Genomic DNA, 27,343 nt, shown 5'->3' with positions numbered 1-27,343 from the left:
AAGTTTTGGCAAACTCCAGCCTGGCTTTTTTATGTCTCGGGGTAAGAAGTGGGGTCTTTCTGGGTATCCTACCATACAGTCCCTTTTCATTCAGACGCCGACGGATAGTACGGGTTGACACTGTTGTACCCTCGGACTGCAGGGCAGCTTGAACTTGTTTGGATGTTAGTCGAGGTTCTTTATCCACCATCCGCACAATCTTGCGTTGAAATCTCTCGTCAATTTTTCTTTTCCGTCCACATCTAGGGAGGTTAGCCACAGTGCCATGGGCTTTAAACTTCTTGATGACACTGCGCACGGAAGACACAGGAACATTCAGGTCTTTGGAGATGGACTTGTAGCCTTGAGATTGCTCATGCTTCCTCACAATTTGGTTTCTCAAGTCCTCAGACAGTTCTTTGGTCTTCTTTCTTTTCTCCATGCTCAATGTGGTACACACAAGGACACAGGACAGAGGTTGAGTCAACTTTAATCCATGTTAACTGGCTGCAAGTGTGATTTAGTTATTGCCAACACCTGTTAGGTGCCACAGGTAAGTTACAGGTGCTGTTAATTACACAAATTAGAGAAGCATCACATGATTTTTCAAACAGTGCCAATACTTTTGTCCACCCCCTTTTTTAGGTTTGGTGTGGAATTATATCCAATTTGGCTTTAGGACAATTCTTTTTGTGTTTTTTTTCATTGAAGACAAATTAAATGAAGAGAATAATACCAAAGAATTTGTGATTGCAATCATTTTCAGGAAGAAACTGAGTATTATCTGACAGAATTGCAGGGGTGCCAATACTTTTGGCCACCACTGTACATACTATCAAACATTAAAAAAAACAGCTTGATTTAAACAGTAGGTCATTTTCTGAATACACATTCCCTTTAAGGCCTCTGCAAAGAAAACTGGTTGAAGGTCTTGACCAAACGCGTGCATTACATAATTAATAAAAATATATATATTTAATTATAAACAAATGTCTTTATACATATAATTATACTTGATTAAAGAAAAAAACAACCAATTGTGGTATACGCCTCACAGATTTTATTCTATCCGTCTCACAGGATCGTATTAGGATATATATGGAAGCAGAAAATCCCAGGTTGTACTTTTTCCTTGTATATACAGGATTTATGGAGATCACAGGACTGCCTATAGCTATAAACTATAGAAAGCTATAAAAGCAGCTGAATTTCCAATCCAATTTATGTATTAGATCATGAAATGATATATCAGAGCTAAAATTGTATTTTTTATAGATTTGTTTTGAAGGAAACAAGAAATATGAGCTAGGCAGGTAGAATATATGTACTGTGTGTGTATATATATATATATATATATATATATATATATATATATATATATATATATATATATATATACACATATATATGTGTGTGTATGAATATATATATATATATATATATATATATATATATATATAATATGAATTTCTTTTTGTCCTTGTGAATTGGAAACAGTTAAAATTATAGTAATCCTGGTCACCAGTACAAAATTGCTCCTGGAGACCAGTGCTCCTTGTGTGACATACATTCCACTGTGACTACTAAGGGAAAAGAGGGAGCCTGCTGTGACTACTAGAGGGAGAGAGGGAACCTGCTATAACTACTAGGGGAAAAGAGGAAGCCTGCTGTGACAACTACGCAGAAAAAGCGAGCCTGCTGTGACTACTAGGCAGAAAGAGGGAGCCTACTGTGACTACTAGGAGGGAAAGAGGAGACTGCTGTGACTATTAGGGGGGGAAAGATGGATCTTGCTGTGACTACTAGGGGGAAGAGGGAGCCTGCTGTGACTACTAGGGGGAAAGAGGGAGCCTGATGTGACTGCTAGGGAGAAAGAGGGAGTCTGAAGTGACTACTAGGGGGAAAGAGGTAGCCTGATGTGACTACTAGAGGGAAAGAGGGAGCCTGCTGTGACAACTAGGCAGAATAAGCAAACCTGCTGTGACTACTAGGAGGAAAGACGGAGCCTGCTGTGACTACTAGGAGGAAAGATGGAGCCTGTTATGTGTGACGATGGTGGGTGTGGAACTGCGCCACTGGCCGGGCTTACCCTGGAGGGGCATGACTAAGTGACAACCTGGTCTTCACTAGAGACTCTGATGGTGAGGATAGGCTTGGACCAGTTGAGTAATCACCAGGTGCCACCCCAAGGCAGTGCCCGGACCTGCAGTAGCTGACCTGCAGGTCAAGACAGGAATGCGAGGCACAGAGAACGAAGAGAAGACAGAGACGTGGTCAGACAGTCTGAGGTCGGAGCGGGCAGCACAGGATCTAATTACGAAGTCGGGTCAGTAACAGGAGAGTCAAAACAAGAATGTACCTAGATAGAAAACTGGAGACAAACTGCAGCAGAACATAATTACAGGCAAGGTGTGAAGGGAGGAGCTGCCTAATATATCCACTGCTTGCAGGGGACAGGCCAGGGAAGCAAAACTCTGCAGGACACAGCAGGTTAAATTCCTGCAGAGTCTGGCCGTGCCTGACTATAGCCAAGTGGAAACTCTCCAGCCACATAAGGATGCAGCAGTGCTGAGAATACTGCAAGAGGGAGTCCAGCACGATGGCCTGATACTGGGAGGAGCAGAGCAGTGAGCGCAGTGAGTAGGATGGCACTGAGAAGAAGGTAGAGTTACCAGCGTGACACTGTGATTACTATGTAGAAAGAGGGAGCCTGCTGTGACTACTAGGACTGCTACTAGGGCTGCTGTGGACGGGATGTCAACACTTCTGGCAGGATGACGTCTCATCTATCAGTCACCTAATCCTACTGCTAATCGGTTGCCTCGGCGGTCAAGTGAATTATTTGGTGGGATGTCCAATGGCCAACGGGTTTTAGATGGTTTAGACTTATAAGGATCACTTGCCTCTGGCCTGTTTGGAAAACCCCTTTAAGGTAGTAAATACAAAAAAGGAGGTGGCGTTACCAGTGAGAGACATGTATATCAGGAGAGCGGACTGTCAGTCAGTACATGTCTCACACTTGTAACGCCTCCTCTAAGCTCTAGAGGCAGATTCTCAGGGAGATCTATGTCTGGCCCATAGATCTTAACAGCTTATTTACATGTTAAGAAAAACGTGGATTGCTCTGGAATTACACATCTAATTCAGCTTTCTATGACCTACATGCCCATATAGATGGCTTAGGAGAGTTGATCCTACTGATAGGTTCACTTTAATGATTCCCTTTAATGACCTATCTTGTGACTGGACAACCCCTTTATGTAAGTCGTCAGCGATGTTTGGCACCCCCAGGTCCCCTGATTGCAGACTATAAGAAAATGAAATGACTTGTAAGAAAGTTACTAGAATTGGAGAGAATCGATTCACAGGCCGCGGATGCCGGGAGGTAAGAGGCGGCTCTCAGGCCTCCCATCCAGCGGACACAGATTAATGATGTGGCTGATGGACGGGTCCTGTAAATCGATTCGACCAACTCTATAAGTTACTAAAAAGTCAGAAAAATCCGCTGTGTGAGAATCCGACGCCTTCTGTTTGATATCCTGTACAATAATATCTTTGCTAAGAATGTTTTCCACCTAATCCTTTGCTATATGGTTTGCGATTTCATTTTCTTACCATGTAATCCTATGTGAAATGAATCCCCCAGTTGTGATCAACTTCTGGCTTTTGTACAAGTTCAGCTCATTCCCATCCCTGTTCCCATGTTTCCTTCCTGTTCGTTTAAGGAGGATGCACTGCTGCTTAACCTAACCGCGGATCACGCCAAACAGGTGTGACGCCGAATGGTATGTGAAAACTATTAAAACCCCGTCTTTCTCATTGTCAAATACTCCCAAAATAGTGCGGCACCCAAATGACACTCTGGTACGAGTAGCTGTATCTATACAAGGGATATGACGCTTGACACTTTGCAGCTGCGGAACTACAAGTCTGTGCAAGTCCTGGTATTGGCAGGCACCGAACCTCCTGCTATTAGTGTAAAATAGAAGGATAAATATAAGGACGCATTTGATATTAATCATGTCTTATTCTGGCAAAACAGGAAACCTTTACTGAACTTACCAGAAAAAATTAGGAAATTACTTAAAAATAGCCACGGCCTAATACAATGTATTTATGGGAATCACTCCCTTTTGCAGCTGGTGCATTCTGATAATACACATGCAGGGTTGCTGGGAATTAAATCTTTGCCCTAAAATATGGTGCTAGTCCCTGCAAAGGTGAGTCTGTGTTACGCTGGCCTAGAGCCCATTGTTTAAAGCAAATCCAAAGGCCTCGATTCATCCAGACTGGCGGTTTGGGGAGTGTGAGGCACCTGATTGTTTAGGGTCCGGAGTAAGATTTGTGGCATAAGGAATGCCACCGTTCATCATGAATTTGACAAACAGGGGTCGCCGTGCTCCCGTTCCTGCCTGGCTCCATTCAATTTGTCGGGGCTGGGTGTAAATATGCCAAAAGTTGCAAAATTGTTGCCCAGTTTCGCGTTGCGCAAAAATGTTGTGACTTTTCAAAGTTTTTAATGACAGTTTTTTGCCATAAAAGCTTTGATGATTCGAGGCCCATATTTTTAAGTATCCAAAATAAGTACAAGAAAATAAAGCCCACAACCCCGATTCATGCAAGCTATTGGCTGGGGGCATTTTCAACGTGCGTGCATTGCCTCTTTAAGAATCATGGAGGGTGCGCTGCCGGGAGACCTGCGCGTCGTGGACATGCCCCAGGAGACCAGGAAGCTGTGCAGGGCTCAGAGATACTGCTGTACAGCCGGGGCTGTGAGTATCTAGGTGTCCCTGCCGGGAGGAGGAAGGGGAGAGATGCAGGGATGCCTGCAATAGTGTTACAGCTTTTCTTAATGAATCAGGTGCCTCGCACTCCACCTTGTGCCCTCATCAAGACTGGTGTGAAAAACGCCAATCTTGATGAATCGGGGGCCAAAGTTCTTGCAGAATGCAGACACCATCTACAGAAGTCTGTACTCTACAGTGATGAGGTCCAAAGATCATACAATCTCTCCCACTGTAAGATTAAGTCACCAACCACCTCAATGTTCACACATGATGTCTCACCCGGTGGATCCTCAAAACCCTTGATCCGGATGAGCAGCTGTTATTCATCATGGAAAGATGACAGGAAATACAGATGAGCAGCTGTTATACAGATATATGACGGTGCAGCAGGGAGGTCCAGATGGGACAACGGAAGCTGTGAAGGCAGAACGGCAACAGGAGGAGCAAACTGGAATGACGGGATCAAATGAAGTAGAGTTGAGAAAATGGCAGCACTTGAGACAGAGTTGTAGACCATAAGGAAAGCAGAGGAGACTCCGCAATGAGGACCCAGTGTAGCAGAGATTAGCTACACAAGAGGTGGTGTGGCAGGTCTGGACTAAAAGTATAGCAGATTTAAGTCAGTTATATAGTAGAGCTGGGTTTGTCACAGAGTCCAAAGCATATTTGATTTGTCGATATAGTAGAGCTGGATTTGTCACAGAGTCATGTATAGTAGAGCTGGTCGGCAGTATAGTAGAGCTTGGTTTGTCACAGAGTCCAAAGCATATTTGATTTGTTGATATAGTAGAGCTGGGTTTGTCACAGAGTCATGTATAGCAGAGCTGGTCGGCAGTATAGTAGAGCTTGGTTTGTCACTGAGTCAGTAGCTGGTCAGCGTTATTGTAGAGCAAGGTTTGTCATACAGGGTAGGACATTAACTTGTAGGGATGCCACCTCTCTTAGGTGTTACTTGCAAGAATTTCTTTTCCTTAGCGAGAGAACTAATTGGCATCTTAATATTGAAGCAGTGAAATGTATTGGAAACTGTGATATGAGAAGCCTACTGATTCACAATATTTAGCTTGATAGACCGGAGAAACGTCTATATCTTGGGTTGTGACAATTAATTATAGTAACACGGATTCTATAAAAGACAGGCTGCATTGTAGTGAGTGTTTCATTTTCCCTTTCTTGCCATGGCAGTAGCTGGGGCTGACTGGCGGCCATTCAGCTACTGACAGCTACCTAGGACTCCCAATTTTCTTATTTAGCTCAAGAGGTAAAAAATTATTTGTCTCCGGCCTGCAGGTCTCACCTTCGAACATACAGATAGACTCCGATGTGGCATGTATGGATGTCAGGAGCCACCGGGCACAAGGTCGCACGCTGACTGCTTAGAATACAGGTTTCGTTAATCGGAGGCGGCTGCCACTCATCTGCTTCTTTTTTCTTTGTTTTTTGTTTTTGTTGTACTATGTCGCTGTTATAATACAAAGAGAATCACATTTAATTGTTCTGATGTTTGGACGACTTTCACTAATGTTTCTAAAAAATGTAATATTCATATGACATTGCTACTTCTCCGTGGTGGGGATGTTTACAGCGAGGCGCTGGAGACTTATTTTCACACTTGAAGGCGTTATCTGTTTTTTTTTTAAATATCCTTTTATTAAGCTGTAAGATAAGGGGGTTAGTCCCCATTCAGGACCTTCATCTATGGGAGACCGCTAAATTCCGCCTCTCATTCTGTAGTATCCATCATGTCTTTATCTGATATGGACTCCATGGTGTAACGTGAAGCTTGTGGACACCAATGTAACATCTCCAACAAAGACCCCAACTATCACTGGTCTTTAATATGCAAATTGCCTCTTCAGAGAGGAAGAGGACTTGAAATCTATAGCGCCACCTGTTGGAAGCAACAATCTTACAAGTCACTATTAACACTTTAACGAGCCTTGCCACATGACTTAGGATAAAAGCCAAATCAGAATCTCAGTTTGCAGACAGTGTTTTGGTGTGTTGCCCCTCGTAAGTGCAAAGTATGAGAACTGATTTGGCTAGGTGAGAGGCTCTGGACTGAGGTCTAAGGGTCTTTAATAGTATTCGTCTTCTCATGAGGATAAAAGGGACCTATTGGGACCCCTAGATTGTTGGCTTGGCTGGCTCCTCTGGCTGCAACTTCTCTCTTAGAGAATAATATGATCATCAGTCTGAAATCGGACATGTCTGATCCTTCTGTCCCCTGACATCATATATGGGGGACAGTCAGTGGACCTCCTTAATGGTCTGCCAAATCCGTCTATATCAGTCTTTCAGCTGGTTTTACTCTAAGGAGTATGGGGTCCTTCATTCAGCAGCATTTTCTGCATAATCTGCACACAGTCTAGTAGAAATCCTGCTAAGAACAAAGGAATTAATTTGCCGATCATTCACATTTTGGGCTGGTGGCTGACTTAGCTCTCACCCCCATCACACTTATTTGATCTACTGCATTTTTGGCAAAGCGGGGAGGCTCCTACTGCAGCTAGTTACCTGATTTCTCAATTTTAATTGTACCATAAGACAAATTAGGATCAAAGAAAAGAAAGAAAGTAAGAGGAATTGATAAAATACTTTTTTTTTTGCACTTTTTCTATGTTTAGTTTTCCATCTTCTACATCTTCATGATGGGTGAAGGTCCCTGCAGTTGGTCCTTCGTGAAGAACCAGTGAGATTTTAGGCTTCTGAAGGCATACAACAGATCTACAACTTGGTGCAGATTGTGCATGATGAATGTGATTGACTTTTGGGTTCCTTATCTGTAAGTCATCCACCTTCTTTAGAAATGGCCTGAGAAAGTAAATAAACACTGGCTATTTCTCCAAATGGCAATGGAAGGAATTGCCGTACCCCTTCCTTCTCTTCTCAGTAAGCAAGGGGGCCTCTCTAAGTCATGTCCATTATATTTTTATTTATTTTTTCTTGGTAGTATTAGGTGACAGGGGCAGCTGAAAGTCTCAATTTTCCAACACACTAGACATCGAGAGCTACATCAAGAGCTTGAAGTGTCCTTGGTGGTCCCTTCAACCTCCAAAGCAGCTCAGTTGGGAGAGCGTTAGACTGAAGATCTAAAAGTTCCTGGTTCAATCCCGGTTTTCCGCAGAAGTTTTTTATGATTCTATAAGCAATGGGATGAAACTGAAAGGGAGAAGATACAGATTAGATGTTAGAAAAACTTTTTGACAGTGAGGGTGATCAATGAGTGGATCAGGCGACCACGAGAGGTGGTGAGTTCTCCTTCAATGGAAGTCTTCAAACAGAGGCTGGACAGACATCTGTCTGAGATGGTTTAGTGAATCCTGCATTGAGCAGGGGTTGGACACGATGACCCTGGAGGTCCCTTCCAACTCTCACATTCTAGGATTCTACATGTTTCCAATTTGTTTTGGCATCAAAATTCTCTGCAAAAAACCACAAAACCTTAAGGACATGTTCCCACGTGCCAAAACACTGCTTTTTTATTGTTCGCTCCAAAATACTCAATAGCATTCTGCTCAGATTATTGCATTTTTTATGCTTTTTCCCTTTTTTGATGCAGCATTATGTTAATGCATTTTTAGTGCTACTGTTCTGCACTTAAAAACACACCAGGGTTTTTCCATGCGAGTTTTCAGGCTCTCCATAGAAACCTATAGGAAGAAAAGAAGTGCACAGTTACACGTTTTTAAACTCACGTTGGGCATAAGTGTTCATGAAATCTCAACCATTTTGGTTGAACTGTTAAATGCAGTGGATTTTCTGCACACAAAAAAGCGAATTGAAAAAACCTTATCTAGGTTTGCGTCTTAAGCGAATAGACAAGATTAATATTACGACATGTTTAAAAGTATAAATAGCCGTTACTGAAATGTAAGGTTTATTAAGATTTATCACCAAAATACAAGATTTATTTTGAATCATTAAAAACTGAACTGTTGATCAGGTAATTCAGGAATAAAACGAGAATGAAGACATTTCACAAATTTACTAATGTTAATCTTTCAAGAACGATCTTCAGACTGTGCGCATAGCAAATATATTAGAGATGAGCAAAACCCTGGTCCCGCGACCACAGATTACTGAGAACCGCGTCCTCCTTGCCGGTGTCCCTCTTCTGATTTGTAGGGTCAGCGCAACGTCATCATTGAGGCACGACGTATGCATGACATCTGAATGGGTCTACTAAATAGAAGAGACCCTGGGGATCCCGGCAGAGGGGAGGCAGTTTTCAGTGCTTCCATCCAGCGGCTACGGACTACTGATGTTGTCACTGCAGCAGGGTGCTACGAATGCATTTCCTCACGTCTAGAGATTAGACAATCGATTTGTAGGACTCTGGTCCATCGGCTTGGTCAGTAATCTGTGACCGGTGGACGGGAGGCCTGTGACTGTCCTCACCTCCTGGCATTCTTGGATCTTCTTTCATTAGCCAGGTTGGCACAACATCAGCATTGTGGCACGACGAATGCATGACATTGGATTCGGTCTACTAAACAGAAGAGGCGCCAGGAATCCCGGCGGATAGGAGGCAGTTTACAGTGCTCCAATGCGGTGGCTGCGGACTACTGATGTGGTCGCTGCACCAGGGTGCTACAAATTGATTTGATCGTCTCTAGAGATTGGACAATCGATTCGTAGGACTTTGGTCCACCGGCCAGGTCAGTAATCTGAGACTACTACTCAGGAGACCTGTGACTGTCCTCATCTCTTGGCATCCTTGGATCTTCTTTTCATTAGCCAGGTTGGCACAACATCATCATTGTGGCACAAAGCAATGATAACATCGGGCCAAGCCTTTTAAATAGAAGAGGCGCCCGGAATGCCCTCAGTTAGGAGGCAGTTTGCAGTGCTCCCATCCATCGGCTACGGACTACTGATGTGGCTGCTGCACCAAGTTGCTACAAATTGATTTGATCATCTCTTGAGATTGGGCAATCGATTCGTAAGGCTCCCGTCCATCGGCCATGGCAGTAATCTATGACTGCTGGACAGGAAGCTTGCAAATATCCTCAACTCCTGCTATTCACTGATCTTCTTTCGATTAGCCGGGATGGCGCAACGTTCTGTGTGTCATGCCCCAATGATGACGTTGATGCCATCAAAGATGAGCCAGAAATACTGGGCGGTGAGGAGATTTGTAGTCCTCCCGTCCAGCAGTCAAAGATTACTGACCTGACCGATGGACCGGAGCCTTGTGACTTGATGTTCCCTTGTCTACTCCTCTCCATTATATATGTATATAGAGTATGTACCTAATGAAGTTGTAACCTCTCAATAGGTGTCCCTGAAAAATGAAAGAAGTAGCGTAATAAAACATGATGGAAATGAGCCCGAATTCCACCTGCTTCTCCATTTAATTAATGAAAGACTTCCCCGGGTTTGGGTTTCCTTTCCCTTTGTATTGAACATAAAGAAAGCCTAGACTTAGCATGTGCCACAGACATCTTGGCAGCAGGATAAGATTGCCGCGTACCCAAATTTTGAAGGTGTTTTGTATTTTTTTTTTTTTTTTTTGCAGAACATGCTCCGCACTTGACAGACGCATGAATACACATTGTTTTCCCTCCAAACTAGATCTGGGTGTAAAATTCTATAGCAGCTGCTCAATAAAAAAGGCAAAAGCCTAAAAAAGGACAAAAAACAGACGCCCAATTACAGCAATTTCTTTGAGGCAAGATATTTGCTTATAAGGTGAAACATTTGTCTTCCCCCCCGAAAAAAAACGTTCGCTTCGGCTTCTAATTCTTTTTTTTAAAGGACGCACGTTGCATAATCTTGGGATATTGTGTGGTCTGCCTTTCAGCTCTCGGAGGAATAGTTAGCAGGGTATTGCCGTCGAATTGTTCATTTTCTAGGCCCACCCAGTTTGCTATTGAGAAGTAAGAGGAGTAATCCCCTCTTTATGAAACAGCAGGCATCGCAGTCCTAATGTAGATCCAACGTGTTTTTTTTCTAATTTCCAGGGCCAATGGCGGAATGACGTCTTCAGTGGACAAGGGACCATGATTCATTGCTCCGGAGTAATTTATGACGGTCCATGGATCAATGGCCGTCCTGCTGGTATGCACTTTATTACGCTATCCAATTATGAATAAAAAAGTAGATAACGAATAAAATAAAACCCACCGTAAACTTAATGCACTGGCACTTTTCCATTAGACGGGTTATCTTTGGTCCTTTTGGATCTCCAGAAGGACTCTCTTAGCACCAGGAAAAATTGGGTCTTAAGAAAAAATAAAAAAAAAGAAGACGCCAAGTAAAATTAGAGCAAAATTAGACTTCTTAATAGGAGGCGAGTGTGACAAGAAAAAAAAAGCTTTTTAGTTTTATTTCAAAGGAACTCTGGCTTTTGTTGCAATCGGTTACAAATCCTAACCATCTGTTGTGGGTGTGCGGGATTAGAGGAGTCTAAAGGAAATTGATTGTTCTCTAATAATATAGATTATTTTTTTTCTCCTGTGATTTGTGTATAAATGGCAGGTGTGTAAAAGTAAAAAAAATATATATATATATATATATATATATATATAAAATAAATCAATTACTGTACCTTAAATTTGCCTTGCAGATATTAGCGAGAAAAAAAAACGAACTGCACAAACAGATACATTTCTTTTCATGTCAGATTTCTATTCGTCGTTCGCAGTTTAGAAAGCGGCAGCGGTGATTTTTTTGAAAGGCAATTATTAACATTACAGTCAGGGGATTTCAATGATGCTTATTATGTTTTATTATGTTTTTTTGTAGCATTTTTTGGTAGAATTAAAAAAAAAAAAAAAAGAGAAAAGATTGTAGGAGGTTGCAAAAACATGGCTCCACTCTTGAAGGGTTGGGACTGGTAAGGCAACTCTGTGTCCATTTCTGTTTGATCTCCTTGATTTGAATGGGAAGCTGCAATACCAGATACAACCTAAGGCCACGTTCACATGCTCAGTATTTTACATCCGTTTTTGTAAGCCAAAATCAAGGGGAAAAGTATAATAGAAACACGTCACCACTTCTGCATTTATCACCCACTCCTGGTTTTGGCTTACTGGTGTAAAATATTGAATGTGTGAACGTGGCCTATGGAAGAGAGTAGTACTGTTTTCTGTAAAAGTTGTATGGTTTTGAAAAACCCATTATAACAGGGGTTCCATAAAAAACTGGAACAATTATGGCGAGCCAAACTTAATTCTGCCCCATGTTAATTCCTCAGATGGCTTTCCACCTGTCCCACTATCACGGGTGTGTCAGGTGTGACAGACAGTCCCTCTGGATCCAGCTCTAGAAGGTCACTGCACTTGGCATTGCAGACACCTTCTTGATTCCCTCATCTCTGTAGTATAGGTATATTCTTCTTCCTTTAGGACTCAGTAGCGACCTCCATCTTCCATCTTTTGCTGCACATTGACACACACTTGCTGGGTAATTTAATAGTTTCAGTTTCTCCAGAGAGTCGCCGGTGTACCTCTATGTAGGCTTGGAGCACTAGCAGTCAGCTAGTTTCTTCTCTGGTGACTTTGGAGGACAGTTAGCGTTATCTCTCTGGTGTCTACTCAAGCTAAGTTTATCCCCTTTGTTTGTCTACCTTGTTGTCTTCAGTTGGTAGTGGGGCCTGACCAGTGCTCACCCTGTTCCCTCCCTATCTATGGCCAAGCTCTAAGGACATTCAGGGGTTGGTAGTGGGGCCTGACCAGTGCTCGCCCTGTTCCCTCCCTATCTATGGCCAAGCTCTAAGGACATTCAGGGGTTAGGTTCCTGCTTGGCGATAGGTATGCAACCTATATAGGGAAGATAGGGTAGGCATGGTGATATTAGATCTGCCTAGGGGTCTCCACTCCCCCTTTCCCTAGTGTTTGGGCTTCCTCCCCCTCTTCCCTTTGTGTTGCACTTAGTCTTTCCCTCACCTTGCGTGACACCCCCTCCAGTTTATTATCACAGTAAACATAATTTGCAGCAAAAATCATCCCTCTGATGCCACCCTCTCTCAACCCTATTCCTCCGACCTCCCCACGTGCCACAGTCCTGGTTGCAGATTAGAAGGAGCGCCCCATTCCTCAGGATTTAGGCAGCTGTCGTGGGGAATGTTAAGCTTGTAGCCTGACATGGGGGTCAAAAAGTGCACAGCATCACAATGTCACCCTTTGTCTAAGGGTCAGGTCTATGCAGATCTGGTGCAAACTGAATCCAAGCAGAATCCAATGCTGCCGGCACCGCACCACCGCCTAGTTACATCTTATTTCTGCCTCCTTGGCCAGAGAGGGAAAGCCTAAAGACCACATGTGGTCCACAGACCATAATTTGCCGAGTTCTGCATGACAGCACACATAGTGAAAATAATGGGGGGGGGTCCTACTTTGGAGATCTCCATCCATCCAGACAAAGCAAGAAGTACCAACAGGGATCCCGGGAGGCATCAACATGAGAGCAGCGAGGGATCCGTTGGGCGACTATTACTTTTTTCATTAACACCGGTCTCAGTGACTTATTTAACAACTTGCAACATAAAGAGTAGACAGTAACCTTTAGATTTCAGATAGTGCTTGAGGGTTAAAGCCGAGGGTTATGTCCTATACACAATCCTTAAAGGAGTGTTCTGAACTTAGACATTTATACTTTATCTGTAGGATATGTCGGAGTTATCTGTTATAGAGAAGTCCCACCATACTGGCTCTTCTTTATTCCTATAGACAGAGACCCCGGTCTCCATAGGGTTTATGTGAGTGAGGTTGTGGCTGGCACCTCTGGGGGCACTATAGTGCATTCTGTATGGAGGATATTGTGTCTGGCATTCTCTGTAGGGGTTCTATGGTGTTTACTAGTGGCGTACATTGAATAGTGGGGCCCCACTGGAAATTTCAAATAAGCCCCTTATTATTATAGTGCACAGGTTTGTTACTCAGAACATATGGTTATTGTTTTTTTCTTCACTTTACATCCACATATATGAACTTTGGAGCAATTTCCCACTTTCATCCCTGTTTGCTACGAATGCAGTTCCTTTTGGAGAGGTTATAGGTTCTTGTCTTCAAATATCAAAAGACAATGGGAATGTTTCATACTGGGTCACATCCCTCCGAGGATCCTACAGCAGCCACATTGGCTGCTTCTATGGTATGTATGGCCTTGACTTGTACGGTGTGTGAGATGCTGTTGGTAATAGGGGCACTGTGGTTGGCATTGGTAATAGGGGCACTGTGCTTGGCAGTGGTAATAGGGGCACTGAGTTTGGCAGTGGTAATAGGGGCACTTTGTTTGGCATTGGTAACGGGGGCACTGTGCTTGGCATTGGTAATAGGGGCACTGTGCTTGGCATTGGTAATAAGGGCACTGTGCTTGGCAGTGGTAATAGGGGCACTTTGTTTGGCAGAGGTAATAGGGGCACTGTGGCATTGGAAATAGGGACACAGTGTTTGGCATAGATAATAGGGGCACTTATTTGGCATTAGTAATAGGGGCACTGAGTTTGGCATTGGTAATAGGGGCACTGGGCTTGGCAGTGGTAATAGGGGCACTGTGTTTGGCATAGGTAATAGGGACACAGTGTTTGGCATAGGTAATAGGGGCACTGTGTTTGGCATTGGTAATAGGGGCACTGAGTTTGACAGTGGTAATAGGGGCACTGTGTTTGGCATTGGTAATGGGGCACTGTATTTGGCATTAGTAATAGGGGCACTGTGTTTGGCATTGGTAATGGGGCACTGTATTTGGCATTAGTAATAGGGGCACTGTGTTTGACATTGGTATTAGGGGCACTGTGTTTGGCATTGGTAATAGGGACACTGCGTTTGGCATAGTTAATAGGGGCACTGTGTCTGTCATTAGTAATAGGACACTGTGTTTGGCATAGGTAATAGGGGCACTGTATTTGGCATTGGTAATAGGGACACTGTGTTTGGCATTGGTAATAGGGGCACTGTGTTTGGCATTGGTAATAGGGGCACTGTGTTTGGCATTGGTGATAAGGGCACTGTGTTTGTCATTGGTAATAGGGGCACTGTATTTGGCATTAGTAATAGGATCACTGTGTTTGGTATTGGTAACAGGGGCACTGTTTGTGGCATTAGTAATAGAGGCACTGTGTTTGGCATTAGTAATGGGGCACTGTATTTGGCATTGGTAATAGGGGCACTGTGTTTGGCATTGGTATTAGGGGCACTGTGTTTGGCATTGGTAACAGGGCACGTGTTTGGCATAGTTAATAGGGGCACTGTGTCTGTCATTAGTAATAGGACACTGTGTTTGGCATAGGTAATACGGACACTGTGTTTGGCATTGGTAATAGGGACACTGTGTTTGGCATTGGTAATAGGGACACTGTGTTTGGCATTGGTAATAGGGACACTGTGTTTGGCATTGGTAATAGGGACACTGTGTTTGGCATTGGTAATAGGGGCACTGTGTTTGGCATTGGTAATAGGGGCACTGTGTTTGTCAATGGTAATAGGGGCACTGTATTTGGCATTAGTACTAGGATCACTGTGTTTGGTATTGGTAATAGGGGCACTGTTTGTGGCATTAGTAATAGAGGCACTGTGTTTGGCATTAGTAATGGGGCACTGTATTTGGCATTGGTAATAGGGGCACTGTGTTTGGCATTGGTAATAGAGGGAACTGTGTTTGATATTGGTAACAGGGGCACTGTGTTTGGCATTGGTAATAGGGGCACTGTGTTTGGCATTGGTAATAGGGGCACTGTGTTTGGCATTGGTAATAGGGGCAATGAGTTTGGCATTGGTAATAGGGGCACTGTGTTTGGCAGTAGTAATAGGGGCACTGAGTTTGGCAGTGGTAATAGGGGCACTGTGTTTGGCATTGGTAATAGGGGCACTGAGTTTGGCAGTGGTAATAGGGGCACTGAGTTTGGCAGTGGTAATAGGGGCACTGTGCTTGGCATTGGTAATAGGGGCACTTATTTAGCATTGGTAATGTGGGCACTGTGTTTGGCATTGGTAATAAGGGCACTGTGTTTGGCATTAATAATAGGGGCACTGTGTTTGGCATTGGTAATAAGGGCACTGTGTTTGGCATTATTAATAGGGGCACTGTGTTTGGCATTGGTAATAGGGGCACTTATTTGGCATTAGTAATAGGGGCACTGTGTTTGGCATTGGTAATAGGGGCACTGTGTTTGGCATTGGTAATAGGGGCATTGTGTTTGGCATTGGTAATAGGGGTCACTTATTTAGCATTGGTAATAGAGGCACTGTGTTTGGCATTGGTAATAGGGACACTTATTTAGCATTGGTAATAGGGGCACTGTGTTTTGCATTGGTAATAGGGGCACTGTGTTTGGCAATAGCAATAGGGGCACTGTGTTTGGCATTGGTAATAGGGGTACTGTGTTTGGCATTGGTATTAGGGACACTGTGTTTGGCATTGGTAATATGGACACTGTGTTTGGCATTAGTAATAGGGGCACTGTGTTTGGCATTGGTAATAGTGGCACTGTGTTTGGCATTGGTAATAGGGGCACTGTGTTTGGTATTAGTAATAGGGGCACTGTATTTGGCATTGGTAATAGGGGCACTGTGTTTGTCATTGGTAATAGGGGCACTGTGTTTGTCATTGGTAATAGGGGCACTTATTTAGCATTGGTAATAGGGGCACTGTGTTTGGCATTGGTAATAGGGGCACTATGTTTGGCATTGGTATGAGGGGCACTTATTTAGCATTGGTAATAAGGGCACTGTGCTTGGCATTGGTAATAGGGGCACTGAGTTTGGCATTGGTAATAGTGGCACTGTGTTTGACATTGGTAATAGGGGCACTGAGTTTGTCATTGGTAATAGGGACACTGTGTTTGGCATTGGTATGAGGGGCACTTATTTAGCATTGGTAATAGGGGCACTGTGTTTGGCATTGGTAATAGGGGCACTGAGTTTGGCATTGGTAATTGTGGGACTGTGTTTGGCATTGGTAATAGGGGCACTGAGTTTGGCATTGGTAATAGGGGCACTGTGTTTGGCATTAGTAATAGGGGCACTGTGTTTGGCATTGATAATAGGGGCACTGTGTTTGGTATTGGCAATAGGGGCACTGTGTTTGGCATTGGTAATAGGGGCACTGAGTTTGACATTGTTAATAGGGGCACTGTGTTTGGCATTGGTAATAGAGGCACTTTGTTTGGCATTGGTAATAGGGGTACTGTGTTTGAAATTGGTAATAAGGGCAGTGCGTTTGACATTGGTAATAGGGGTACTGTGTTTGACATTGGTAATAGGGGCACTGTTTTTGACATTGGTACTAGGGGTACTGTGTTTGACATTGGTACTAGGGGTACTGTGTTTGACATTGGTAATAGGGTCACTGTGGTTGAAATTGGTAATAGGGGCACTGTGTTTGACATTGCTAATAGGGGTACTGTGTTTGACATTGGTAATAGGGGCAGTGTGTTTGACATTGGTAATAGGGGCACTGTGGATGGCATTGGTAATAGGGGCACTGTGGATGACATTGGTAATAGGGGCACTGAGGATGACATTGGTAATAGGGGCACTGTGGATGACATTGGTAATAGGGGCACTGTGTTTGGCATTGGTAATAAGGGTGCTGTGTTTGGCATTGGTAATAGGGGCACTGTGGATGACATTGGTAATAGGGGCTCTGTGGATGACATTGGTAATAGGGGCACTGTGGATGAGATTGGTAATAGGGGCACTGTGTTTGGCATTGGTAATAGGGGCCCTGAGTTTGGCATTAGTAATAGGGGCACTGTGTTTTGCATTGGTAATAGGGGCACTGTGTTTGGCATTGGTAATAGGGGCACTGTGTTTGGCATTGGTAATAAGGGCACTGTGTTTGTCAATGGTAATAGGGGCACTGTATTTGGCATTAGTAATAGGATCACTGTGTTTGGTATTGGTAATAGGGGCACTGTTTGTGGCATTAGTAATAGAGGCACTGTATTTGGCATTTGTAATAGGGGCACTGTGTTTGGCATTGGTAATAGAGGGAACTGTGTTTGATATTGGTAACAGGGGCACTGTGTTTGGCATTGGTAATATGGGCACTGTGTTTGGCATTGGTAATAGGGGCACTGTGTTTGGCATTGGTAATAGGGGCACTGAGTTTGGCATTGGTAATAGGGGCACTGTGTTTGGCAGTAGTAATAGGGGCACTGAGTTTGGCAGGGGTAATAGGGGCACTGTGTTTGGCATTGGTAATAGGGGCACTGAGTTTGGCAGTGGTAATAGGGGCACTGAGTTTGGCAGTGGTAATAGGGGCACTGTGTTTGGTATTGGTAATAAGGGCACTGTGTTTGGCATTGGTAATAGGGGCACTTATTTAGCATTGGTAATATGGGCACTGTGTTTGGCATTGGTAATAAGGGGACTGTGTTTGGCATTAATAATAGGGGCACTGTGTTTGGCATTGGTAATAGAGGCACTTATTTGGCATTAGTAATAGGGGCACTGTGTTTGGCATTGGTAATAGGGGCACTGTGTTTGGCATTGGTAATAGGGGCATTGTGTTTGGCATTGGTAATAGGGGCACTGTGTTTGGCATTGGTAATAGGGGCACTGTGTTTGGCATTGGTAATAAGGGTACTGTGTTTGGCATTGGTAATAGGGGCACTGTGGATGACATTGGTAATAGGGGCTCTGTGGATGACATTGGTAATAGGGGCACTGTGGATGAGATTGGTAATAGGGGCACTGTGTTTGGCATTGGTAATAGGGGCCCTGAGTTTGGCATTAGTAATAGGGGCACTGTGTTTTGCATTGGTAATAGGGGCACTGTGTTTGGCATTGGTAATAGGGGCACTGTGTTTGGCATTGGTAATAAGGGCACTGTGTTTGTCAATGGTAATAGGGGCACTGTATTTGGCATTAGTAATAGGATCACTGTGTTTGGTATTGGTAATAGGGGCACTGTTTGTGGCATTAGTAATAGAGGGACTGTATTTGGCATTGGTAATAGGGGCACTGTGTTTGGCATTGGTAATAGAGGGAACTGTGTTTGATATTGGTAACAGGGGCACTGTGTTTGGCATTGGTAATATGGGCACTGTGTTTGGCATTGGTAATAGGGGCACTGTGTTTGGCATTGGTAATAGGGGCACTGAGTTTGGCATTGGTAATAGGGGCACTGTGTTTGGCAGTAGTAATAGGGGCACTGAGTTTGGCAGGGGTAATAGGGGCACTGTGTTTGGCATTGGTAATAGGGGCACTTATTTGGCATTAGTAATAGGGGCACTGTGTTTGGCATTGGTAATAGGGGCACTGTGTTTGCCATTGGTAATAGGGGCATTGTGTTTGGCATTGGTAATAGGGGCACTGTGTTTGGCATTGGTAATAGGGGCACTGTGTTTGGCATTGGTAATAAGGGTACTGTGTTTGGCATTGGTAATAGGGGCACTGTGGATGACATTGGTAATAGGGGCTCTGTGGATAACATTGGTAATAGGGGCACTGTGGATGAGATTGGTAATAGGGGCACTGTGTTTGGCATTGGTAATAGGGGCCCTGAGTTTGGCATTAGTAATAGGGGCACTGTGTTTTGCATTGGTAATAGGGGCACTGTGTTTGGCATTGGTAATAGGGGCACTGTGTTTGGCATTGGTAATAAGGGCACTGTGTTTGTCAATGGTAATAGGGGCACTGTATTTGGCATTAGTAATAGGATCACTGTGTTTGGTATTGGTAATAGGGGCACTGTTTGTGGCATTAGTAATAGAGGGACTCTATTTGGCATTGGTAATAGGGGCACTGTGTTTGGCATTGGTAATAGAGGGAACTGTGTTTGATATTGGTAACAGGGGCACTGTGTTTGGCATTGGTATTATGGGCACTGTGTTTGGCATTGGTAATAGGGGCACTGTGTTTGGCATTGGTAATAGGGGCACTGAGTTTGGCATTGGTAATAGGGGCACTGTGTTTGGCAGTAGTAATAGGGGCACTGAGTTTGGCAGGGGTAATAGGGGCACTGTGTTTGGCATTGGTAATAGGGGCACTGAGTTTGGCAGTGGTAATAGGGGCATTGAGTTTGGCAGTGGTAATAGGGGCACTGTGTTTGGTATTGGTAATAAGGGCACTGTGTTTGGCATTGGTAATAGGGGCACTTATTTAGCATTGGTAATATGGGCACTGTGTTTGGCATTGGTAATAAGGGGACTGTGTTTGGCATTAATAATAGGGGCACTGTGTTTGGCATTGGTAATAGGGGCACTTATTTGGCATTAGTAATAGGGGCACTGTGTTTGGCATTGGTAATAGGGGCACTGTGTTTGGCATTGGTAATAGGGGAATTGTGTTTGGCATTGGTAATAGGGGCACTGTGTTTGGCATTGGTAATCGGGGCACTGTGTTTGGCATTGGTAATAGGGGCATTGTGTTTGGCATTGGTAATAGGGGCATTGTGTTTGGCATTGGTAATAGGGGCACTGTGTTTGGCATTGGTAATAGGGGCATTGTGTTTGGCATTGGTAATAGGGGCACTGTGTTTGGCATTGGTAATAGGGGCACTGTGTTTGGCATTGGTAATAAGGGTACTGTGTTTGGCATTGGTAATAGGGGCACTGTGGATGACATTGGTAATAGGGGCTCTGTGGATGACATTGGTAATAGGGGCACTGTGGATGAGATTGGTAATAGGGGCACTGTGTTTGGCATTGGTAATAGGGGCCCTGAGTTTGGCATTAGTAATAGGGGCACTGTGTTTTGCATTGGTAATAGGGGCACTGTGTTTGGCATTGGTAATAGGGGCATTGTGTTTGGCATTGGTAATAGGGGCACTGTGTTTGGCATTGGTAATAGGGGCACTGTGTTTGGCATTGGTAATAGGGGCACTTATTTGGCATTAGTAATAGGGGCACTGTGTTTGGCATTGGTAATAGGGGCACTTATTTAGCATTGGTAATATGGGCACTGTGTTTGGCATTGGTAATAAGGGGACTGTGTTTGGCATTAATAATAGGGGCACTGTGTTTGGCATTGGTAATATGGGCACTTATTTGGCATTAGTAATAGGGGCACTGTGTTTGGCATTGGTAATAGGGGCACTGTGTTTGGCATTGGTAATAGGGGCACTATGTTTGGCATTGGTATGAGGGGCACTTATTTAGCATTGGTAATAAGGGCACTGTGTTTGGCATTGGTAATAGGGGCACTGAGTTTGGCATTGGTAATAGTCGCACTGTGTTTGACATTGGTAATGGGGCACTGAGTTTGTCATTGGTAATAGGGGCACTGTGTTTGGCATTGGTAATAGGGGCACTGAGTTTGGCATTGGTAATTGTGGCACTGTGTTTGGCATTGGTAATAGGGGCACTGTGTTTGGCATTAGTAATAGGGGCACTGTGTTTGGCATTGATAATAGGGGCACTGTGTTTGGTATTGGTAATAGGGGCACTGTGTTTGGCATTGGTAATAGGGGCACTGAGTTTGACATTGTTAATAGGGGCACTGTGTTTGGCATTGGTAATAGAGGCACTTTGTTTGGCATTGGTAATAGGGGTACTGTGTTTGAAATTGGTAATAAGGGCAGTGCGTTTGACATTGGTAATAGGGGTACTGTGTTTGACATTGGTAATAGGGGCACTGTTTTTGACATTGGTACTAGGGGTACTGTGTTTGACATTGGTACCAGGGGTACTGTGTTTGACATTGGTAATAGGGTCACTGTGGTTGACATTGGTAATAGGGGCACTGTGTTTGACATTGCTAATAGGGGTACTGTGTTTGACATTGGTAATAGGGGCAGTGTGTTTGACATTGGTAATAGGGGCAGTGTGTTTGACATTGGTAATAGGGGCACTGTGGATGGCATTGGTAATAGGGGCACTGTGGATGACATTGGTAATAGGGGCACTGTGGATGACATTGGTAATAGGGGCACTGTGGATGACATTGGTAATAGGGGCACTGTGGATGACATTAGTAATAAGGGTACTGTGTTTGGCATTGGTAATAGGGGCACTGTGGATGACATTGGTAATAGGGGCTCTGTGGATGACACTGGTAATAGGGGCACTGTGGATGAGATTGGTAATAGGGGCACTGTGTTTGGCATTGGTAATAGGGGCACTTATTTGGCATTAGTAATAGGGGCACTGTGTTTGGCATTGGTAATAGGGGCACTGAGTTTGGCAGTGGTAATAGGGGCACTGAGTTTGGCAGTGGTAATAGGGGCACTGTGTTTGGCATTGGTAATAAGGGCACTGTGCTTGGCATTGGTAATAGGGGCACTTATTTAGCATTGGTAATGTGGGCACTGTGTTTGGCATTGGTAATAAGGGCACTGTGTTTGGCATTAATAATAGGGGCACTGTGTTTGGCATTGGTAATAAGGGCACTGTGTTTGGCATTATTAATAGGGGCACTGTGTTTGGCATTGGTAATAGGGGCACTTATTTGGCATTAGTAATAGGGGCACTGTGTTTGGCATTGGTAATAGGGGCACTGTGTTTGGCATTGGTAATAGGGGCATTGTGTTTGGCATTGGTAATAGGGGTCACTTATTTAGCATTGGTAATAGAGGCACTGTGTTTGGCATTGGTAATAGGGACACTTATTTAGCATTGGTAATAGGGGCACTGTGTTTTGCATTGGTAATAGGGGCACTGTGTTTGGCAATAGCAATAGGGGCACTGTGTTTGGCATTGGTAGTAGGGGTACTGTGTTTGGCATTGGTATTAGGGACACTGTGTTTGGCATTGGTAATATGGACACTGTGTTTGGCATTAGTAATAGGGGCACTGTGTTTGGCATTGGTAATAGTGGCACTGTGTTTGGCATTGGTAATAGGGGCACTGTGTTTGGTATTAGTAATAGGGGCACTGTATTTGGCATTGGTAATAGGGGCACTGTGTTTGTCATTGGTAATAGGGGCACTGTGTTTGTCATTGGTAATAGGGGCACTTATTTAGCATTGGTAATAGGGGCACTGTGTTTGGCATTGGTAATAGGGGCACTATGTTTGGCATTGGTATGAGGGGCACTTATTTAGCATTGGTAATAAGGGCACTGTGCTTGGCATTGGTAATAGGGGCACTGAGTTTGGCATTGGTAATAGTGGCACTGTGTTTGACATTGGTAATAGGGGCACTGAGTTTGTCATTGGTAATAGGGACACTGTGTTTGGCATTGGTATGAGGGGCACTTATTTAGCATTGGTAATAGGGGCACTGTGTTTGGCATTGGTAATAGGGGCACTGAGTTTGGCATTGGTAATTGTGGGACTGTGTTTGGCATTGGTAATAGGGGCACTGAGTTTGGCATTGGTAATAGGGGCACTGTGTTTGGCATTAGTAATAGGGGCACTGTGTTTGGCATTGATAATAGGGGCACTGTGTTTGGTATTGGCAATAGGGGCACTGTGTTTGGCATTGGTAATAGGGGCACTGAGTTTGACATTTTTAATAGGGGCACTGTGTTTGGCATTGGTAATAGAGGCACTTTGTTTGGCATTGGTAATAGGGGTACTGTGTTTGAAATTGGTAATAAGGGCAGTGCGTTTGACATTGGTAATAGGGGTACTGTGTTTGACATTGGTAATAGGGGCACTGTTTTTGACATTGGTACTAGGGGTACTGTGTTTGACATTGGTACTAGGGGTACTGTGTTTGACATTGGTAATAGGGTCACTGTGGTTGACATTGGTAATAGGGGCACTGTGTTTGACATTGCTAATAGGGGTACTGTGTTTGACATTGGTAATAGGGGCAGTGTGTTTGACATTGGTAATAGGGGCACTGTGGATGGCATTGGTAATAGGGGCACTGTGGATGACATTGGTAATAGGGGCACTGAGGATGACATTGGTAATAGGGGCACTGTGGATGACATTGGTAATAGGGGCACTGTGTTTGGCATTGGTAATAAGGGTGCTGTGTTTGGCATTGGTAATAGGGGCACTGTGGATGACATTGGTAATAGGGGCTCTGTGGATGACATTGGTAATAGGGGCACTGTGGATGAGATTGGTAATAGGGGCACTGTGTTTGGCATTGGTAATAGGGGCCCTGAGTTTGGCATTAGTAATAGGGGCACTGTGTTTTGCATTGGTAATAGGGGCACTGTGTTTGGCATTGGTAATAGGGGCACTGTGTTTGGCATTGGTAATAAGGGCACTGTGTTTGTCAATGGTAATAGGGGCACTGTATTTGGCATTAGTAATAGGATCACTGTGTTTGGTATTGGTAATAGGGGCACTGTTTGTGGCATTAGTAATAGAGGCACTGTATTTGGCATTTGTAATAGGGGCACTGTGTTTGGCATTGGTAATAGAGGGAACTGTGTTTGATATTGGTAACAGGGGCACTGTGTTTGGCATTGGTAATATGGGCACTGTGTTTGGCATTGGTAATAGGGGCACTGTGTTTGGCATTGGTAATAGGGGCACTGAGTTTGGCATTGGTAATAGGGGCACTGTGTTTGGCAGTAGTAATAGGGGCACTGAGTTTGGCAGGGGTAATAGGGGCACTGTGTTTGGCATTGGTAATAGGGGCACTGAGTTTGGCAGTGGTAATAGGGGCACTGAGTTTGGCAGTGGTAATAGGGGCACTGTGTTTGGTATTGGTAATAAGGGCACTGTGTTTGGCATTGGTAATAGGGGCACTTATTTAGCATTGGTAATATGGGCACTGTGTTTGGCATTGGTAATAAGGGGACTGTGTTTGGCATTAATAATAGGGGCACTGTGTTTGGCATTGGTAATAGGGGCACTTATTTGGCATTAGTAATAGGGGCACTGTGTTTGGCATTGGTAATAGGGGCACTGTGTTTGGCATTGGTAATAGGGGCATTGTGTTTGGCATTGGTAATAGGGGCACTGTGTTTGGCATTGGTAATAGGGGCACTGTGTTTGGCATTGGTAATAAGGGTACTGTGTTTGGCATTGGTAATAGGGGCACTGTGGATGACATTGGTAATAGGGGCTCTGTGGATGACATTGGTAATAGGGGCACTGTGGATGAGATTGGTAATAGGGGCACTGTGTTTGGCATTGGTAATAGGGGCCCTGAGTTTGGCATTAGTAATAGGGGCACTGTGTTTTGCATTGGTAATAGGGGCACTGTGTTTGGCATTGGTAATAGGGGCACTGTGTTTGGCATTGGTAATAAGGGCACTGTGTTTGTCAATGGTAATAGGGGCACTGTATTTGGCATTAGTAATAGGATCACTGTGTTTGGTATTGGTAATAGGGGCACTGTTTGTGGCATTAGTAATAGAGGGACTGTATTTGGCATTGGTAATAGGGGCACTGTGTTTGGCATTGGTAATAGAGGGAACTGTGTTTGATATTGGTAACAGGGGCACTGTGTTTGGCATTGGTAATATGGGCACTGTGTTTGGCATTGGTAATAGGGGCACTGTGTTTGGCATTGGTAATAGGGGCACTGAGTTTGGCATTGGTAATAGGGGCACTGTGTTTGGCAGTAGTAATAGGGGCACTGAGTTTGGCAGGGGTAATAGGGGCACTGTGTTTGGCATTGGTAATAGGGGCACTGAGTTTGGCAGTGGTAATAGGGGCACTGAGTTTGGCAGTGGTAATAGGGGCACTGTGTTTGGTATTGGTAATAAGGGCACTGTGTTTGGCATTGGTAATAGGGGCACTTATTTAGCATTGGTAATATGGGCACTGTGTTTGGCATTGGTAATAAGGGGACTGTGTTTGGCATTAATAATAGGGGCACTGTGTTTGGCATTGGTAATAGGGGCACTTATTTGGCATTAGTAATAGGGGCACTGTGTTTGGCATTGGTAATAGGGGCACTGTGTTTGGCATTGGTAATAGGGGCATTGTGTTTGGCATTGGTAATAAGGGTACTGTGTTTGGCATTGGTAATAGGGGCACTGTGGATGACATTGGTAATAGGGGCTCTGTGGATGACATTGGTAATAGGGGCACTGTGGATGAGATTGGTAATAGGGGCACTGTGTTTGGCATTGGTAATAGGGGCCCTGAGTTTGGCATTAGTAATAGGGGCACTGTGTTTTGCATTGGTAATAGGGGCACTGTGTTTGGCATTGGTAATAGGGGCACTGTGTTTGGCATTGGTAATAAGGGCACTGTGTTTGTCAATGGTAATAGGGGCACTGTATTTGGCATTAGTAATAGGATCACTGTGTTTGGTATTGGTAATAGGGGCACTGTTTGTGGCATTAGTAATAGAGGGACTGTATTTGGCATTGGTAATAGGGGCACTGTGTTTGGCATTGGTAATAGAGGGAACTGTGTTTGATATTGGTAACAGGGGCACTGTGTTTGGCATTGGTATTATGGGCACTGTGTTTGGCATTGGTAATAGGGGCACTGTGTTTGGCATTAGTAATAGGGGCACTGAGTTTGGCATTGGTAATAGGGGCACTGTGTTTGGCAGTAGTAATAGGGGCACTGAGTTTGGCAGGGGTAATAGGGGCACTGTGTTTGGCATTGGTAATAGGGGCACTGAGTTTGGCATTGGTAATAGGGGCATTGAGTTTGGCAGTGGTAATAGGGGCACTGTATTTGGTATTGGTAATAAGGGCACTGTGTTTGGCATTGGTAATAGGGGCACTTATTTAGCATTGGTAATATGGGCACTGTGTTTGGCATTGGTAATAAGGGGACTGTGTTTGGCATTAATAATAGGGGCACTGTGTTTGGCATTGGTAATAGGGGCACTTATTTGGCATTAGTAATAGGGGCACTGTGTTTGGCATTGGTAATAGGGGCACTGTGTTTGGCATTGGTAATAGGGGAATTGTGTTTGGCATTGGTAATAGGGGCACTGTGTTTGGCATTGGTAATAGGGGCACTGTGTTTGGCATTGGTAATAGGGGCATTGTGTTTGGCATTGGTAATAGGGGCATTGTGTTTGGCATTGGTAATAGGGGCACTGTGTTTGGCATTGGTAATAGGGGCATTGTGTTTGGCATTGGTAATAGGGGCACTGTGTTTGGCATTTTTAATAGGGGCACTGTGTTTGGCATTGGTAATAAGGGTACTGTGTTTGGCATTAGTAATAGGGGCACTGTGGATGACATTGGTAATAGGGGCTCTGTGGATGACATTGGTAATAGGGGCACTGTGGATGAGATTGGTAATAGGGGCACTGTGTTTGGCATTGGTAATAGGGGCCCTGAGTTTGGCATTAGTAATAGGGGCACTGTGTTTTGCATTGGTAATAGGGGCACTGTGTTTGGCATTGGTAATAGGGGCATTGTGTTTGGCATTGGTAATAGGGGCACTGTGTTTGGCATTGGTAATAGGGGCACTGTGTTTGGCATTGGTAATAGGGGCACTTATTTGGCATTAGTAATAGGGGCACTGTGTTTGGCATTGGTAATAGGGGCACTTATTTAGCATTGGTAATATGGGCACTGTGTTTGGCATTGGTAATAAGGGGAGTGTGTTTGGCATTAATAATAGGGGCACTGTGTTTGGCATTGGTAATATGGGCACTTATTTGGCATTAGTAATAGGGGCACTGTGTTTGGCATTGGTAATAGGGGCACTGTGTTTGGCATTGGTAATAGGGGCACTATGTTTGGCATTGGTATGAGGGGCACTTATTTAGCATTGGTAATAAGGGCACTGTGTTTGGCATTGGTAATAGGGGCACTGAGTTTGGCATTGGTAATAGTGGCACTGTGTTTGACATTGGT

At 44.2% G+C, this 27,343-nt stretch overlaps 1 protein-coding gene across 3 annotated transcripts in view; it reads left to right on the top strand.

The window, feature by feature from the left end:
- MORN1 (MORN repeat containing 1) overlaps positions 1-27,343 on the top strand; it is a 478,186-nt gene that overhangs the window by 109,791 nt on the left and 341,052 nt on the right. For all 3 annotated transcript variants that reach the window (XM_073656899.1, XM_073656898.1, XM_073656900.1), the window contains one exon: positions 10,733-10,829. In XM_073656899.1, the coding sequence (XP_073513000.1) occupies positions 10,733-10,829 (97 nt within the window). The remainder of the gene's footprint in view (positions 1-10,732; positions 10,830-27,343) is intronic.

Source organism: Phyllobates terribilis, unplaced genomic scaffold (genome assembly GCF_046119375.1).
Source record: "Phyllobates terribilis strain yellow unplaced genomic scaffold, ASM4611937v1 Scaffold_12__6_contigs__length_324123572, whole genome shotgun sequence".
Taxonomy (NCBI): domain Eukaryota; kingdom Metazoa; phylum Chordata; class Amphibia; order Anura; family Dendrobatidae; genus Phyllobates; species Phyllobates terribilis.
Note: the sequence above shows the minus strand (reverse complement) of the source record. Positions and strands in the feature narration are given on the sequence as shown.